The 19,105-nt window shown below is 38.5% G+C and overlaps 2 protein-coding genes across 5 annotated transcripts in view; one reads left to right on the top strand and one right to left on the bottom strand.

The window, feature by feature from the left end:
* LOC140733085 (cyclin-dependent kinase 19) overlaps positions 1 to 19,105 on the top strand; it is a 224,103-nt gene that overhangs the window by 176,824 nt on the left and 28,174 nt on the right. For 2 of the 4 annotated variants that reach the window (XM_073055914.1, XM_073055913.1), the window contains exon 13: positions 3,097 to 17,135. The exons of 1 other annotated variant lie outside the window; for it this stretch is intronic. In XM_073055914.1, coding sequence (XP_072912015.1) covers positions 3,097 to 3,222 — 126 coding nt within the window. In that variant the 3' untranslated portion in view covers positions 3,223 to 17,135. Of the gene's footprint in view, positions 1 to 3,096; positions 17,136 to 19,105 lie in introns of those variants that run through there. One more of the 4 variants, XR_012100218.1, reaches the window with a different exon arrangement.
* LOC140733086 (uncharacterized) overlaps positions 12,992 to 19,105 on the bottom strand; it is a 139,094-nt gene continuing 132,980 nt past the window's right edge. The window contains exon 14 of the mRNA XM_073055920.1: positions 12,992 to 13,173. The gene's annotated coding sequence lies outside the window, so the exon portion shown is untranslated. The remainder of the gene's footprint in view (positions 13,174 to 19,105) is intronic.

Raw genomic sequence — 19,105 nt, 5'->3', positions numbered from 1 at the left:
TTCTCCTCCGCCCTCCTACTTCTGCTCCTATATCTTATGGTCTGTAGACCTGAGCTTGGCCTCATGGTAGTAGAGGAGGCTATTGAATATGAATTTGTTGTTGCATTTGATGTCTGGGATTGACGTAAATTGGTATAATTAGTTTAGAATTAGATTCCTGTGATAACTGACAACTTAACAGTACTGGGTGACCAAGTTCTTGTATATATTAATATCTGTTTGTTTAAAATTGGAAACTTTGTGCTTAATCTTGTTTATGAATTCCATCGCTGCTCTTTTCCTTTGTTAACAATATCAACTCTAGAACTCTCTCTAGATATCTGTGTTGTCCCAAATCTTTTGATAACTGCACTTTCAGCGACCAAGATTATTAGTGTAAATTTTTCTGCCTCTTCAGAGATTCTCTTTCTTTAAAATGTTACCTAAATGTTACCCAAGCTATTGGTGGCTCGGTGTCAGGTTTGATAACTTTCCTATGAAGCATGCTTTCGTACATTAAGTGCAAGCTGTTGCTGTCCCAGAATTATAAGAAAGAAAATGAGAATTTCGTGGCCTAAGGTAGAAGGAGATGAGTTATTAACTTCAAACTTTCTGCATTTTCACTCAAGGCTGATTTATATTTCTGTGTTGAATCTATGCTGTAGGTACGGTGTAGAAGCATACCATACGCCGTAACTTGATGCACACCTCCCCAAAAATGTAACTATGCATCGCGGTGACGCAGACCGCAACAACTGTGATTGGTCCACTTGGTAGCATCACATTTCCTCCTACGCATTTCCGGTTGCTTCTCTGCCATTTTCGAATTGGAGAGAGAAGAGAGGAGAAGAATGTGAGTTGCACGTGAGTTGGAAAATGGACCATGTCGAGGAGAAGTTAATTGAGGAAGTCCAAAAATATGTACATTTGTACAACTCTTTTATGCCATACTATAAAGACTGCCAAATGGCATCGAATTCGTGGAAAGAAATTTTCACAAACAACAGTTTGGATGTCACGGAATGCACAAAGAAATGGAAAAACTTAAGGGTCAAGTATGTGCGCATCCGGAAAGACTCACCAAGAGGAGCAGGGACCCAGGCCGAAAAAGTTGGTTGGTGGTTGGTTTTCCTCAGCAACTGAAGTGGTGGTCAACCCTGAGATCGAATCATTTCCATCCTGTGATTATGAAAGAAATTGCAAATAGTTTAAGTTACTCTTTGTAATTATACATACAGGTAATATATGCATTCAGTGTTTGTACATGGATTGGCAGAGCTATGAAAACGAGAAAACGGCATATGGCTACATTAGCAGAATACTGGTTATTGCATTTGCATTATGAGCAAGCCAGATACAATTACAGTCTATTACCGTAGATTCCGGACTACAGAGCGCACCTGATTAAAAGCCGCTGGCTCTAATTTTAGAAATAAAATCAATTTTTTACTTGTACAGGCCGCACCGGATTTTCGGCCGCAGGTGTCCCACGTTGTAATATGAGATATTTACACAGAAAGATATTACACGTGAGGATTTTTTAACTTTTAATTAAATCCATATGGTAACATAAACAAATACATATTGCAAATGCTTTTTTTCGAACCGTGCCTGTAACGCGGCTACTTTTAAATATACGTTGCGTATACTTCTTTACTGAACAACATTCCAATATCTCCTAACGACTGGTAAAAAATATATATACTGCAGCCTACCAGGAAAAGTTATTGATCGCCTTTAACTTAAAAGCAGCGTTTTTGCTCCGCCGCTCCCCCCCGCCGTCCCGTTTATCGCAAACCGGTATCCCACAAGACGCGGCGAAACCGGGTGTGACGTCATAGCATCCCGCGATGTAGTACAGAAAACAAATATAGTTAAAACAGTTCTAACTTTAACTAACAAATGAATTACTAAGCGAAAATATTATAAACTAAATAACTGCCATAAAGGCAGCACAATGCTTTTCTTCGAGTGTTTTCCATGTTGATGAGGGTGAGTACAAATGACTGATTTACAATAATTTAATTGTGAAAGTGCGCTTGATTTATCGTACAATTTCATTGGACCTCTGTGAACTACTCATCAATTTTATTGGTCTACTGTTACGAGGCAAAATGTTTTTGGCGGCATGAAAAAAAATAATACATTAGCCGCTCCGTATTAAAGGCCGCAGAGTTCAAAGCTGTTCAAAATGTGGGGAAAAAAGTAGTGGCTTAAAATCCGGAATCTACTGTACATATTACATTTTTGTTTCACGGAAGCATTATCTTTGCGCAAATCAATATGCTGTGTTTACAACTAGACAGTATTGCTAGCTTGCTAGCTAGCCTAAACACTTACTACAACATAGAGGTTTATGATACAAAGAACATGTTATATTTACCTTGTTGTCATCATAGTTTGACTCTGTTTCCTGGTGCTTAATATGTGGTGCCAGCCAGGAAAGAAGCTAATAAAACACAGGCACTTTTTTTCTCCGCCTGGGTCCCCGCTCCTCTTAGTGAGTCTTTTTCGGACACGCACGTACTTGTCCCTCAAGTTTTTCCATTTCTTTGTGCATTCCGTGATGTCCAAACTGTTGTTTGTGAAAATTTCTTTCCATGAATTTGATGCCATTTGGCAGCCTTTATAGTATGACGACAAAGAGTTGTACAAATGTACATATTTTCGGACTTCCTCAATTAACCTCTCCTCGACTTGGTCCATTTTCCAACTCACGTGCAACTCACGTTCTTCTTCTCTCTCAATTCGAAAATGGCGGAGAAGCAACCGGAAATGCTACCAAGTGAACCAATCACAGTTGTTGTGTGCCGCGAGGCGTAGTTACATTTTTGGGAAGGCGCGCGTCAGGCTATGGCGTAGGGTAGCTGGCTACGCCGTAACTACGGTGTAGATTCGATGCAGAAGTATAAATCAGCCTTGAGTGTGCACGTGTAGGAGGGGACTATGTTGAAAAATAAATGTGTTGGGTTTTCTAAAATTGACTCCTTTTACCTTAGGCCACAAAATTATCAATCACCCATCATATATTAAGCAATGTGCTGGTACTGTACCTTTGTTAAAGGTGAAATACAATATCCAATTGTATTGAACTTGCAAATTATTTTTCCTTTGCAGCATGCTGGTACCCGCCTGAGTTACCAAAGCAATGTTCAGGGTTCTTCCCAGTCCCAGAACAACACTGGGTATGCTTCTTCAACTCAGCAGAGCTCTCAGTATTCACATCAGACCCACAGGTACTGATTAGCACTGCTGGCAGAAATAACTTCAAAGGAACACCTTCAGCAATATTATGGTAAAAGGTTCCTGAAGGAAGAGTCCAATGAACTTGATGATGCACGTACATTTTCTTGTATTCAGTAGTATAAACTTGCATTATTCAGTGAAGATTATTAGAAAAAAATTATTAATGAAATAATGTTCTGACAGTCTGGAATTTTCAATTATCAATGACTGCACTGGGAAGCTACCGATCATGGTCATTTTGGTGAAGTTATGTGTAAATATCTTTTGAAAAGCAAGAAGATTAATTTGAGCACGACACTTGAGTTCCTTTACAAGGAGCAGGTGAAATGTGTTCACTTTGTATTTAAAACAGTTTTTTGATGCTTTCACAAGGCTTTTGTGTTGCTTCTCCTAAACCTAAATGTAGGAATCCAACTTTTTAAGCTTATTGTGAAAAAATATTTAAATACATATACTCATCATGTTTAGGTACATTATTAATCTCTTAGCTCTTTAAGCACTATATGATTTTGTGTAGATAGTGGTTTTGATTTATTTTTTAAACCTGTACTTTAAAGTATTTTTTCCATTTTGCTATATATTTTAGTATGTTCAGCAGAAATACAATTTTCTTTTTTTTGCCCTGCTTTGATGTTTAAATTTCAGTAACTCAGGTGTAAAAACAGGTCTTAATAGCAGTAGCAGCAAGTGTGAAAATAATTTTTCTGTTTTGTTGTAGCAGTGTAGAGGCCAGCGTTCATATCGGGCCTCAGCTTTTCTCCGGGAAAGTTAGCTGCTTATTGTATTGTGCTTTAATGGACCCCCATGTTTTGCAGAGCAAATTTCCAGCATTGAGCTTCACTCACTTGCCATATGTGGGTGTAGAGGGAAGTGTGTTTGATGTCAGCACTAATAGATTTATATCCCTGATCCAGGAGATAAAAATTGTGGAAACCACAAATCAGATGCACCAACCTAAGTGCCTGAATTGCCAGTAAGCGTTTTCGTAAGCTAAGTCTGCACGACTGGAGCTCAGATTATAAAATGTAATAATGCATCTCTACATCTTCTAAACATTCATCCCAGTCTTCCTTATTTTCATAGCAATGTGCCCTATCATTTTGAGCCTCCAGCTAGCCAGTTTCTCAGGGAGCCTTCAATTTTTATTCAACTCTCTTTCTGCCAAACATATACTTCCATAGACTTTGTATGACAAACAGCGTGACACTTTTACAGCTCAGGGCGTCAGAGTTTATTTCTGACGTCTTCTGTAAGGATTCTGTACATCCTCCCAGTGCAATGTGTGGGCTTCCTCCCACAGTCCAAAGATATGCCAGTTAGTAGGCTGATTGGTGGTTGCAAATCGTCCCGAGATTAGGCGAGGGTTAAATGGTGGCAAGGCTCGAAGGGCCGGATGGGCTGATTTCATGTTGTATCTCAGTAAATAAAATAGATGAGTACAGACTTTTATGGTTCTACAGGAACTGTGGCTGACACTATTGTTAGCCATTTCTCACAGAAGTTAATTGTCTGATCTTGTTACAATTCTATAAACAAATTGACACTATTGGCAGAATAAAACACAACTTGAAACATTTAAAATCTGTTTTATTCTTAAAACATTATATTTATTTTCCAGCCATTACTTAAAAACATCAACCTGCAGATAATGCAATTTATCTGTCATGTCAAGGCATTTTAAAATACACCAACTCTAAAATTGCTCTCCCGTTACTCTGTAAGACGTACTGCCTTCCATAGCTCTGCTCATATGCTGAAGCTAACTATTTCCAAACCCTTTAAGCTTGGTATATAACAAAATACCATTACTAATACACTGTCCTCATTATTTGTGAGGGATATGGGGACAAATAACAAAAAAGTGCAGGTACCACTAAAGCCACTGACTGTGACACTAAAAGTTATGCAGTCAATCCCTCCATGGGTATAGTAACCACAACAAAAGTTTGTTTGTGAAGTCAAGCTAAAGTATATAAACACTCTGGAGTCTGACTGCTGCTACAAGTACACCCTTGTTCTGATCCCATTGTTCCCAATCACTCCCCTGACTTTGGCTACACACTGACTATTAATATTTCACATATAGTCTAAAAGCACAACAGTGCTAGAAATATTCAACAGGTGGAAATGCATTTGTGGAAAGAGAAACAGAATTAATGATAAAGATGGAAGATAATTGAAATGAAAGAGAAAATTGATAGCTCAAGTTGGCTTCTTGTTTGTAGGGTTGTTTACCAAGCCTGGAGGTTAGGTCACAAACATTTCATCACCAGTCAATCAGTGCGCATTTGAGTATTGTTTCCGCCAAGTGCTTGTGTTTATTTGGGTCCAGTTCACTGTTCTGACTGGTTGTCTGTCGTACTGGTCGCTAGTCTCTGCTGGGTCCAGGGATACAGGCCAACAGAAATCACTCAGCGATCTGGCTGGCCAGGACCCAGCAGAAACTAGCGATCAGCGTGACAGCCAACCAATCAGAACAATGAATTGGACCAATATAAATGCGAGCACTCGGCAGAAACAACACTCAATTGCACAGTGATGATATCACTTTGGTGATACAACATTTGCAACCTAACCTCGAGGCTCGGTGTACAACCCTACCTACATGGAAGATCTTTCATCAGAATTAGGAAGGACAGGAAAGAAGCATGTTAGTTGTGGGGAGTGTGGGAGAGAGCATGAATCTGATGGAGTAAAATCAGGGTGAACACAGAAATTGGCTATAAACAAGGTTATTTAGTCAATGAGTGACTGGGAGTAGTTAGTGAGTGAAACATAGATTAAAGAATAGTATGTGGGAGTTGGAAAGTGCAGAATATGAATTCAGACTATGCACATTCTCCCTTGTTAATATCACAGATGGATGACTGATGCAGAGCGAGAAATCAAGTTATCCGAAGATGTGTGTTTCAGTATTGAATCCAGTAAGCTGCAACGTGCCAGGTAGAAGATGTGGTGATAGTTTCCAAGCTTCCACTGGCCGTCACCTTGTCAGTTCAGGAGGCCATAGATCGGTCAGAGTGGGAGTGAGATGAGGAATTAAAGTAGCTGGTAACAGGAAGCACAGAGTTGCTCCCGTGGACTGAAGCAGTCACTCAATCTCTGTTTGGTTTCTCCAGTGTTAGAAAATACTGCGTTGTGATTACTGAATGCAGTACACTAAATTGGAAGAAGTGCGAATGAATTGCTGCTTCTTTTCAGGTGATCTCTGAACGCTGGAAAGGAAGGAGGTGAATAGACAAATTGTTGATTCCCTGAGGTTGTAAAGAAAGTGCCATACAAAGATGGCTGGTTGGTCGGAACAGAAGAGTGGACCAGGGGATCATAATAGGAACAGTGCCTGTGAAGTGCTGAAAAGGGAGGAGATGGGAGGATATGTCAAGTGGGGGAATCTGTTTGAAGATGGTGGAAACTGCAAAGAATGATCTGTTGAATGTGGAAACTAGTGGGATAGAAGTTGAGGACCTGAGGAAATCATCCCTTTTTCTGTCATAGACGAGACAGGTAAAGAGCAGAGGCTCAGGAATTGAATAATATTTCACTCCTTACAATCATAAGGTATGAAATGGCAAATAAGATTCAGCAAACACTACAGGAGAGGGCTTTGAAAGTGTGCATAATTATCAACAATCAAGAAATACATAGTTGATCTAGTCGGTGCACAGGTCTTTGAATAATAAGTCAGCATATAATGAGGACTTAGTATATAGCTAAAGGTCTCAGGGAATTTCATAAGATGTGTTATACTAGAGGAGAGACTGAAGCAAGTAATCAAAAGTTTGGTGAAAATAGTATATTTTAAGGGGCTTCTTAAAGAAATAATGAGAAATGGAGGAGCAGAGGGATTTAGGGAGGAAATTCCAGAATCCAGGGTCTCAGTCCAACAATCAGAATATTTCAGGAAGATTTAGAATCCAGAATTAGAGAAGCTCAAATATCAAAGTGAACATTATAAAGCTGATTTTTACAGTAATGGAAGTGGGTAAAAGACATTTTGAAAGTAAGGTATGAATTTAAAAATCAAGCTATTGCTTAGTTGGGAAGCAGCATGTAAGGAATGAGACTGTGATCAGAGTTGTGCTAAGTCCCAACTATATAGCGATTACAACAAAGAAGTTCAGCCAAGACCTAGGCAAGCCTATGGATGATGCAAGGGTTTCAGCAGCAGATGAGATTGTGATATTATAGCCATTATGGAAACATTGTTGAGGGATGAGACAGGAACAGCAGCTCAATGTTCTGGGTTGCCAGCGCTTTTAGTGTAACAGGTGGAGATAAGAGAAGGAGACTCGTTGATGAGGCAGTAGTCGGAGAAGGTATCAGGGGTGCAACATCTGGTGAGGTAATATGGGTAGAATTTGGAAATAAAAAAGGGAGATAACCGGATTATATTATAGGTTTCACCCCCTCCCCCCGCACAATAGTTAACAGGAATAAGTGGAGCATATACTGTATGTAGGAAAATCACAGGTGCAAGAATAATTGTATTAACAGGTGCTTCTAACTTCCATAATATTGACTGGGATCGACAGGGGATTAGATGGGGCAGAATTTGTTAAGTGTGTGTAAGGAGGTTTTCTGAAGATGTAGATGGCCACACTAGGGAAGGTACTCATACACCTTCTCTGAGGAAATGATGCAGCATAGGTGGTTGATTTGCCAATGGTAGAGCACTTTGGGACCAATGACAATAGTTCTATTAGATTAAAGATGGCCATGGAAAAACACAGATCCTTTAAGTTAAAGTCCTAAATTGAGAGAAGGCGAATTTTGATGGCATTAGATGGGAACTCTCAAAAGTTCATTGGGTGAGGCTGTTTGCAGGTAAAAGGGATGTCCAGCAGATGGGAAGATAATAGATTTGAGATAGGAAGTGTTCAGGGCCAATATATTCCCATTACAGCAAAGGGCAAGACTGGCAGAATTAGGGAACCTTCGTTGATGAGGGATATTGACAGCCTGATCGGGAGAAAGGAGGTAGATGTGATTAAACAAGTACCTTGAGGAATACAAAGAATGCAGCAGCAGAGTTAGGAAGGAAATAAGATGGGCAGAAAAGGGGCAATACAATATCACTGGTTAATATAATAAAGGGAAATCCTAAAAGAAAGTGAGTTTAAGGGTAGCTTGGGAAAGAGTAGGTCTCCTTAAGGATAAGTATGGTAATCTGTGTGTGGGGCCACCTAAAGTAGGCATGGTTTTAATTGAAAACTTCTCTGTTTTGATATACCATGCAGAATGACATGGAACATAGTGAATTGGGGGAGGGAACAATGATATCCTGAAGCATAAAATCATTACAAAGGAGAAGGTTTTGGAGGTTTTGAAATGCATAAAGATGTAAAAATCCCCAGGATATAAACAGGTGTGTTTTAGGATGTTATGGGAAACAAGGAATAAGATTGCTGGGACCTTGACAGAGATTTATGTACCTTTGATCGCCACCAGTAAGGTACTGGGACACGGGAGGATGGCTAATGTTGTGATTTTATTTAAGTTGGGAAGTGGGGATACAGCAGGAACTATAGGTCAGAGATCCTTACATTGGTGGTGGGAAAGTTATTGGAAGGAATTCTGAGAGACAAGATATGTTTGCATTTGTAAACATAAGAACTGATTTATGCATAGTTTTGTGCAGGAAAAATGATATTCAATTGGTTTTTTTGAAAAATTGACCAAGAGGATTGATGAAGGCTGAAGAATAGATTTTATCTAATTCTAGATGGACTTTAACAAGGCCTTAGAAAAGATCCTGCATGGTGGACTTGTCCAGAATGTTGGAACATTGGAATTAGGATGAGCTAGTCAAATGGATACAAAATTGGCTTGGTGGTAGGGGGCAGAAGGTGGTTGTTGAGAGCTGTTTTTAAGATTGGATACCTATGATCAGTAGTGGCCAGAGGGATCGATGTTGTTCATCATGTATATGTTAATGATTTGGATAAGAATGTAGGCAGCATAATTAGTAAGTCTGCACATGAAACTAATATTGGTGATGTAGTGGACATTGAGTTACATACTGATCAACTAGAAAAGACCATTAAGACTTAGGAGCAGAAATAGGCCATTCAGCCCATCAAGTATGCTCCTCCATTCCATCATGGCTAATTATTTATCCCTTTCAATTTCATTCTTCCACCTTCTACCCCTGCCCTTCTTAATCAAGAACTTATCAACCTCGGCTTTAAATATACCCAATGACTTGGCCTCTGCTGCCATTTGGAGTAATGAATTCTGCAGATTCTCCACTCTTTAGCTGAAGAAATTCCTCATATTCTCTGTTCTTAAGGTATGCCCCTCTATTCTGAGGCTACGCCCTCTGGTCCTAGACTGGACCACAATAGGAACATCCCCACCTCATCCATTCTATCTAGGGCTTTCAATATCCGGTAGGTTTCAATGAGATCCTTTCTTATTGAGTACAGGCCCAGAGCCATCAAACACACTATATACGTTAATCCTTTCATTCCCAGGATCATTCCGTGAACTTTGTCTGGACCCTCTCAAATGCAAGCTCACCCTTTCTTAGATAAGGGGTGCAAAATTGCTCTCAATATTCCAGGTGCATTCTGATCCATGCCTTATAAAGCCTCAGCATTACATCCTTGCCTTTATATTCTATTTCTTTCAAAATGAATGCTATCATTGCATTTGCCTTCTTTATACTGACTCAACGTGTAAGTTAAACTTTCTGGAATCTTACACAAGGACTCCCAAGTCCCCTTGCACCTCTGAGTTCTGAATTTTCTACCCCTTTAGAAAATAGTCTGCACCTTTATTCCTACAACTTATTTGCCTTTTCTCCCAATCTGCCCAAATCCTTCTTTAGGCTCCTACTTTCTCAACACTACCTGCCCCTCTACCTATCTTCGGGCAAGAAGTGAGTAAAGGAGTGCAATATTATAGTTTAAAATTTAGAATGGGCTGCATGTGGATTATTGTATGTGGTTCTGGCAGGTATAATGTGAGTTAGCTAAGATGGTACAGAGAAGATTCTCAAGAAGGTTGTCTGAATTGGGGCGCTTAAGCTATAAAGAGAGGTTGGATAGATTAGGTCTGTTTTCCCTAGAGCAAAGGAGGCTTGAAAGGTGACATAAGAATATATAAGATTATGAAAACCAGATGCAGGATAGAGAGCCAGAGTTTTTTTCCTGTGGTACAGATGTCCAAGATTATAGGGATAAAGTGAGAGGAGGTTTAAAGAGGATCTCAGGGGTAGTTTTTTCCCCACAGAGTAATTGGTAGCTGGCTGGGCTGCCAGAGCAAGTGGTGGAGGCAAAAACAGTAACAACATGTAAGAGGCACAGGAACAGTTACTTGGATTAACAGGTCAGAGAAGGATGTGGAATTAATGCAGGCACGTGGGATTATTAGAGACAGGAATGATGGTTAGCATAGACAAAAGGCTTATTTGTGTGTTCTACAGCTCTATGAGGCAATGAACTGAGCCCAGCGCAGAGCTGGCAGCATTATGGTGGTGGAAACAGGCAAACTGAGTGAAGGCACAGGCATATGATTGAAGTTCATTCCAGAGTGAAAGTAGACCAAGGCTGCAAGGAGTCTGGTTCATTTTCAGATAGTTGACAAGAGTTGTGGAAGTTAACAGCAAGGGAGTCTAATGGGGCTAAAACATAGGTCCTTCCTGTAATTAGCTGGAGAAAATCTCTGCTTTTCAGTAACGGATTCTGCAAATAAATCTTACACTTCAGAGACAGCAATGTTTTCAAGATTTGATTGTATTCCGCTTACATGTAAAATTTGTTTTGGCTTTTTAAAACAAGATGTTACCAAGAGGTGTACAAGTAGATGAAAACTCTCTGAAAGCCAAGAGTAGAGCCAGCAAGAAAAATAGTGTAGGTCTGTGAAGAGAAGCCATTGCTGGTGAGATTCTGGCTATGACTGGATAGATAAAAATGAACCTAGCAAGTGTGGTCCCAGCTGGAAATGGAGAACAGTGTAAACAACCAAGTAAAGGCTTGAGAAAGAAAGGAAAAGAGGAGTGAGAGATGACCTTGTCACATCACATAGGACTTTCTTATGGTGGTTTTAATTAGAAATGCCTTGGTGCTGTGTCAGGGTGCAAACCAGACTGGACACTTACAGATCTCCATAAAACCGATACAGTTGACTTTTTTCCATTCGGTTTCCATTTATGAAGCTACAGATAAGCATAAATTAATTTAAAACAGCCAGAATTACAATTATTTACCTAAATCTAAAAATAAAGAGAGATGATAGGTTGAAGTAGTTATAGAAATGTATCCCTGTGTTAGCTAGTGTGGAATGGTGTCTTAATAAGAAATAGATTAAATTGTCAATAACATTGTCAATAACCTGCATTAATTTTAATAGCCATACTTTTTACTAAGTAAAATCTTCCTTTCACCTCCATTGGTGATAATAATGACTTAAAGTCTGCAATGTGTATTTCTTAGAATTATTACAGCACATTCATCAGACCTTGTTATTTCAGCCACTAACAACGTTACTAAGTTCATGTTAGCAAAATATAATGGAAATTAATTAGTATTCCAAGATAATTAACAAATAAGATTTTTGTTTCTTGCCCTGTTGATTTATTAGTATTTATGAAATGTCATGAGGTTGTAAGTGATATTAACCGATTCTCTTTTGCCAAATTCCGGTGTGCCAATGCCACCAATTCCACCAATTCCATTCTGAATGGCAGTCCAGAAATGCTGGAGCATAAGATGACTTGGAACTTCAATATTAGTTCCTTTGCAAGATTAGAATTAGTTTTCCACAGATCCTTCTGACACAAAATGTGTGAACCTTTGCAAGAATTTGTATTGTTTAGCAAATTGTGTAACTAGTAAACTTCATCAATCTTATGGTAAGTTTACAATAACATTTTGTGAAGAGATTTAATGATAGTGTAACACTATTACATTGCCAGTGACACGTGTTCAGTTGCCACTGCTGCCTGTGAGGAGTTTTACGTTCTCCCCATGACAGCATGAGTTTCCTCCTTCCATATTCCAAACACATATGGGTTAGTAGGTTAATGGGTCGTATGGGCATAACTGTGTAGTGCAGGCTCATTGGGCTGGAAGGGCCTGTTATCATTCTGTATCTCTAAATAACATAAAATAATGATATTATTCAATGTGCCGTACAATTTAAGTGGCCCTTTGAATCATCTGATGTGTCTTAACAATTAGATAATCACACTCCAGATAATAACAACTTTAACTTTATACTTCTCAGGATATTCAAAAGCATATGCAAATTATTATAGCATATTAGATGAGGAATATGGAAAGTCTTCATTCATATGTTGTCTGATATAGAAATAATTGATAATAAAATGCAGAAGTTAGTTTGACACATGGAATTGCTTTGCAATATCATTTATTTCATACAGACTCCAAAATTAACATTACTACAAATCTAAATAATCTAACATTTTGTAAGTTATCATTCATGTAGGTTGCATTGAAAATTTACCTTTAGCTTATTCATTTTTTGGGATCTGGGTGTTGTTGCCATTGTCAATATTTTATTGCTCATTATTCATTGTCCTTGAATATTGATTATCATTGTAGTAACGAGCAATTATTGTTGTACTTGTTACCATAGAGAGATCTCCAGACTGGGGAAAGCTGTGCAGGCAAATAGAGGGCAAGACATAGCTTCCATCATAGATGGCAGGAAATAGGATCCAAACCCTTCAACATATGGAGCAGCTGCTGCTGGTCCCCTACAATGACCCTGAGCCCCGTACAGTAAGTGGCCACATCACTCACTCCAACATGACCAACACTAGTTCTCCTAGGCAGAGTTTCCAAGCTCACTCATAGGATGATTCATTGCAGATTACAGCAGGCAAGAACAGCCAAGCGCAGGGCATCTTACCAGGTTCACGAAATCCAGGTTTCAGCATTGCAGCACACAGTAAAAGCAAGGGTAGGGATTCACGCCAAGTTCCTGAAAAAGATTCCAAGCACAGCAGTGAAGAGGGGGGATTCACACCAGGCTCCCAGCACACATATTCCGGACAAAGTAATGGAGAAAACGGATGCAGCTGAGCTCCTGGTGTCTTTACAGAGTACAAGAGATGAACTGTGTGTTTGTATTGGAGAACAAGAGCAGCAGAGCAGAACAGTGTTCTGCAGGTGAATGATGCATGGTCCAAATTGGACTGAATCCATCATATGGGGCATATGTATACCTAAAGTTTTGACTATAATTACAGTTAATTTACATTGGTGCAAATTTCAGACTCATGATTATTTAAATTGTTTATAGTAAGTCATTTAATTATTAAAACTGAACAAATACTCAACTACTAGTTTGATTTTTTTGGGGATAAATACATTTTTAACAACTGAAGCTGGATATTATCAGAAATGGCCCACTCCAAATAGTATAAGTTGACCAGAGTGACAAACACATGATGTTCTTTCTTCTTAAGCAATTTGCATCTAGAGGTTTGGAAGTAGTACCACTAGCACTGAGATTGGATTAGAATATTAGATATAGCGTAATGAGGTCATTCAGCTTCCTGTGCCTGCATTGCCACTCACTAAGATTATTGCTGGTATTTTACCTCAGCGTTACTTTCCTGTACTATCACTAATCCATAATACCTAAGAATCTGGAGCTGGTGAATCTGTGATTACTGGTAGAAGCAACCCAAGAACCAGAAACACTGTCCTACCCCAGTTCCTAGGGGAGTCTGAAATTTGCACCAAAATGGAGCTAAGGAAGGCTCCTTTTAGGTGAATTTTAACAACGTTCATAGTTTTGTTGGATACGGAAGACAGATACAATTTTATTTCGATCCCAGAGATGTTATCTCCAAAAGCATGATCCCTTTAGTGAATCAGAACATATCTAGGTGATTTACGAGGGCTATATGAAACCAGGATTGAGATAATGAGATATGAGATATTGTTACAGGCAACCAAATGCTTGGTTGAGGAGGCAGGATTAAAAGAACATGCTGAAAGAGAAAAGGAAGGTAGAGAAGCGCAGGGAAGGAATTCTGGAACCTTGCAGACTGAAGCTACTGATGATGCAACCATTACATTTAACAATAGTCAAAGGGGATTACCAATATGGAGAAGATTGTGGAGATCAGTTGAGACAAAGTTACATAGAAATTTGAAAATAAGAATGATAAATTTCAAAACCAAGGCTCCCAGAAGCACAAGATGATGGGAGAGTGGGACTTGGAGCACAAATGATAGAAACAAGACTTTACCGAGGAGAGAATCTTATCTCACCTTACGGTAAAATATCTGCCAAGATTGTGAACATTCCAGTTTGATTTCAGACAGTTGTCAGGGAGGGGAATGAAGGTAAAGACCTGGAACAATCTGTGACAGGAACTGAAGAATATAGCAGGGTTGAATGTTCTATTTCTGTATTCCTTGTGTCATAAACCACATGAGGAACATTAGTCAAAGCTCAAACCATTCTGTTTAAGCCGACTTTATAGGAATTGAAGGTAAGCCAAATTGTGCTTCTTCAAAGCAAGTTATATAAACCAGTCAATTCCACCAGGACCCAGGTGCCCAACAAAGTTAATTTAGATTTTGGATCCAGTGAGGATATATCAGGGTAATTTTAAATGTTTCTTGATCACATTTTCTACCAAGTTTATCAATAAAATATATGAAATACCATCCAATAACAGTGTCAAAAGTGTTGACACTGAGATGCATGGCAATGCTGTAACATGTAGTAGATGTTATTATGCTATATTGGCTTAAGATGTTACGGTAGAGTTGTATGATCTGTGACTCAGCTGAAATCTTCAAGAATGAGATCAACAGATTTCTGTTGAAATATGTAGTCATTGCAGGTGATAGACAAGCTTCAGATCAACCAGGGATTAATGGAATAATGGAACAGATTTAAATGATGTATAGTTCTGTTATATATGCAATGAAAGCACTTTGGATACAGAAGCAAAGTTTGCTCAAAAAGATACTGAACAGTGAAGTAAAATGTGGTGGCATGATGCAGAACTCTTTAATACATGAAATAGCAAGTGGTGTTTCTTTTCATTAGAATATCTCTCCAGTCCTGTATCCATATCTCAATTTTGCTTTACCTTGCATCCACACAAAGTCAAATAACAATTGATTTTACAGTCAATTTACTAACAGATCTGAGTGTAATTGTCTAACTGGTTTCTGTTGTTAGGACACTCACAACAAGTTAGTGTTGTTGAACATTCGAGCACTTTGCAGTACTGACTGGAAAGAAAATATTATTTTGTTGTTTGTTCCTTATTTAAACCACTCAATACAATACTTGGAGTGTTATCATACCTTGTAGCATTGTCAGTTCCCTATTTGCACTAGAATGGGAGTGCTCAGAGCACTAAATTGCAACAAACTTCTCATGAATGATGAAACTCTCTGCTAATGACTTCTTTATTTAAAGTTACAAGGAATAGCCTTTTGTATGACTCCTTCCACTCTTTTCCTCACAAGATTTGCATCCTAGACTCTGCTGGTGCTGTGCACAAGTATGAAAAAGACTAAAATTGCTCAGGGACTAGTTGGGTCCTTAAACAAATCAACATTTGCACTGGTGTTAAAAAGCAGAAATATTCCCAGATTCCCATAACATTTCCTTGAGTGAATGAACATAAGGTGCTGGGCACCGCTGATCATTCACACACAAAAAGAGGTTTTACTGTTTCTTAGTGATTGCATCATTGTGGTTTCAAATGTGTTTTAGAACAATGAACTGCATATTGTCTGTAATATCCTGTTCCTTTAATGTTTACAACATGTAAATGCACCAGTGTGGTGCAAAATCATAGTGTAATGCTTTAAAAATAGTAATTGCAGCTCAGATTTCAATTGTCTATTAATGTACTTCCTAGATAGTTTTCCACAAGGTTTTGAGAGTAGTGATCCTACATTAAATAGAACTATTCAGCAGATACGCCAGCCTATTCAAGCTCAACCATCTATTAAACAACCCATTAGAGATTTAGCTGCACACTAAACAGATTTCCACAAGTCTTGTTTTCATCCTTTACCTCAGCAGTAGGCTATCTATAAGTAACTGGATCAGTAAAGGCTTTCAGAAAGAAGGCTGTGTTTAAATTTTACTTGTATTTGTAAAAAAAAAAGGTTTAAAAACATGTTAAATCTGTATCATTTTAAAATAGTAGTGTCCTTATTTAGGCAGCAGAGTAGAAACATCATCTGTAGATAAATTCCCTAAGGTATATTTTATAGATAGAACAAGCACTACTTATAAAGGCAAATATTCCTGAATGAATTGCCTGAGACAATTTTTAAAATGTTAATTTGTTTGTAGATTATTAAAACATTCTGTGTATATTCTACAATATTTATACTAATCTATATAATAAAGGAATTCACTGTAGGCTTAGTTTTACCCGAAGCACTTCAATATCTTATGGATAAATTATTCCAATATATTTAACTTTTTAACAGTTACTGTCTTCTTAGACTCTAAAGGAACAAGTGTCATATATTGGATTCACAGGAATTATCAATTTTATCACCATCAAATTTACCATTTAATTACAAGTTACTATTTGAATCTGCACAATATTCCCAGTTTTCCTTTGGGAAGGTTACATTAATATCACATTTCCTTTTTATGTGTGAACTGATAGATATGAATAATCACTTCATTTCACTACTGTATAATGTATCAGATGTGTGGGCTTCTGAAGAAATGTTTCTGTGAGTTCATAGCTTTCAACAACATTTCAAAAATGCCAGTGGGCATCACTGAAATTATAAATCATAACTAATTACTTTGACCACAAAAATGTACAAACAAACTTTGGAGATTACAAAAAGACTGTTATAATTAACTTGCAAATAATTTCTGTGAATTTATTTTATATTTTCAATTGTAATAAAAGCTTTGCTTGCTTCATTCTCTAAGTGTGGTAGTTATTGACTATTGTGTTGTCAAAGTTAGATAACTGACCTTGCAAGTTACCACAGTTTAGAAATCCTGCCTGTGGTCATAGAGTCATAGGAAACTACAGCACAGCCCCTTCAACATTTCACCTTTCACCCTTAACCCATGACCTCAGTTGTAGTCTCTCCCAACCCCAAGGGGAAAAAAAACCTGCTTGTATTTACCCTATCTATACCCCTTAATTTTGTATACCTCTATCAAATCTCCCCATAATCTTCTTATGTTCCGGGAAATAAATGTTCTGACCTGTTCAATCTTCCCTTATAACTCTGGTTGTCCAGTCCCGGCAACATCCTTGTAAATTTTTTTCTGTACTCTTTCAATCTTATTTACATCTTTTCTGTTGATAGGTGACCAACACTGCACACATTAATTCAAATTAGGCCTCACCAATGTCTTATACAACTTAAACATAACATCCCATCTCTTGTACTCATACATTGCTTTATAAAGGCGAATGTGTCAAAACCTCTCTTTACGACCCTATTTACCTGTGACACCACTTTCAATGAATTATGGACCTGTATTCCCAGAAATCTTAGCTCTACCACACTCCTCAGTACCCTACCTACCACTCACTATGTAAGACCTACCTTGCATAACTGTAAGTAGAAAGGTAATTCTGTATAACAAAGCAAGTACTCTTTTAGTCAGGGATTTATAGTTTTAGACAGAGAAATACTACTAGAACATTTTCTCTGAAGTGATAAATAGAAGAACCTCTAATAAATTGAACTACTATTTCCTGAGCTCTTCTAAACACATCTAAGCTACTTCCTTCACCACATTGAAACTACTTCATTAAAACTTCTTCCAAGAAGAAGAAAAGGTACCAGAGGATTGGAGGATAGCCAATGTTGTTCCACTGCTTAAGAAAGGCTCAAAACATAATCCAGGAATTTATAGGCCAGTAAGTCTGATGTCAGTTGTGGGAAAGTTATTGGAAAGTATTTTAAGGGACCGGATATTAACTATTTGGATTGACATGGACTGGTTAAAGATAGTCACCATGGCTTCGTACGTGGTAGGTCATGTCTAACCAATCTTATGGAGTTTTTTTTGAGAAAGTTACCAGGAAAGTTGATGAAGGCAAGGCAGTGGATGTTGTCTACATGGACTTTAGCAAGGCACTTGACAAGGTTCTGCATGGGAGGTTAGTCGCTCAGCATCCAAATTGAGGTAGTAAATTGGATTAGACATTGGCTTTTCAAGAGAAACCAGAGAGTGGTAGTAGATGGTTGCCTGTCTGACTGAAGGTCTGTGTCTAGTGGTGTGCCACAGGGATTGGTGCTGGGTGTGTTGTTTGTAATCTATATCAACGATCTGGATGTTAATGTGGTTGACTGAATCAGCAAATTTGTGGATGACACCAAGACTGGGGTGCAGTGGAAGGAAGGAAGGCAATCATGGCTTGCAGAAGGATCTGCATCGGCTGTAAAATTGGTCTAAAAAAAATGGCAGACGTAGACAAGTGTAAGGTTCCGCCGGGCTTGGTGGCTAAGCCACACATGAAGGACAGGAGCTGGACATGGCAGAGGCTATTTGAGGGGCACGCCATTGGGAGCATTTAATAGGTAGTGGGAGCTTGTCCCCATTACCACCCCCGGCTATAACAAGCTTAAGGAACCACGCCATCTATATCCTTCATAATTTTATACACCTCTATCAAATCTCCCCTCATTCTCCTACACTCCAGGGAATAAAGTCCTAACCTATTCAACCTATAACTCAAATCCTTGCAACATCCTTGTAAATTTTCTCTGTACTCTTTCAATCTTATTGACAACTTTCCTGTAGGTAGGTGACCAGAACTCAACACAATACTCCAAATTAGGTCTCAACAAAGTCTTATACAACTTCAACATAACATCCCAATTTCAGTACTCAGTGCCTTGGTTACTGAAGGCCAAAGCGCCAAAAGCTCTCTTTA

Source organism: Hemitrygon akajei, chromosome 9, assembly GCF_048418815.1.
Source record: "Hemitrygon akajei chromosome 9, sHemAka1.3, whole genome shotgun sequence".
Classification (NCBI taxonomy): domain Eukaryota; kingdom Metazoa; phylum Chordata; class Chondrichthyes; order Myliobatiformes; family Dasyatidae; genus Hemitrygon; species Hemitrygon akajei.
The sequence above is the reverse complement of the archived record's forward strand: the minus strand, read 5'-3'. Positions and strand labels throughout refer to the sequence as shown.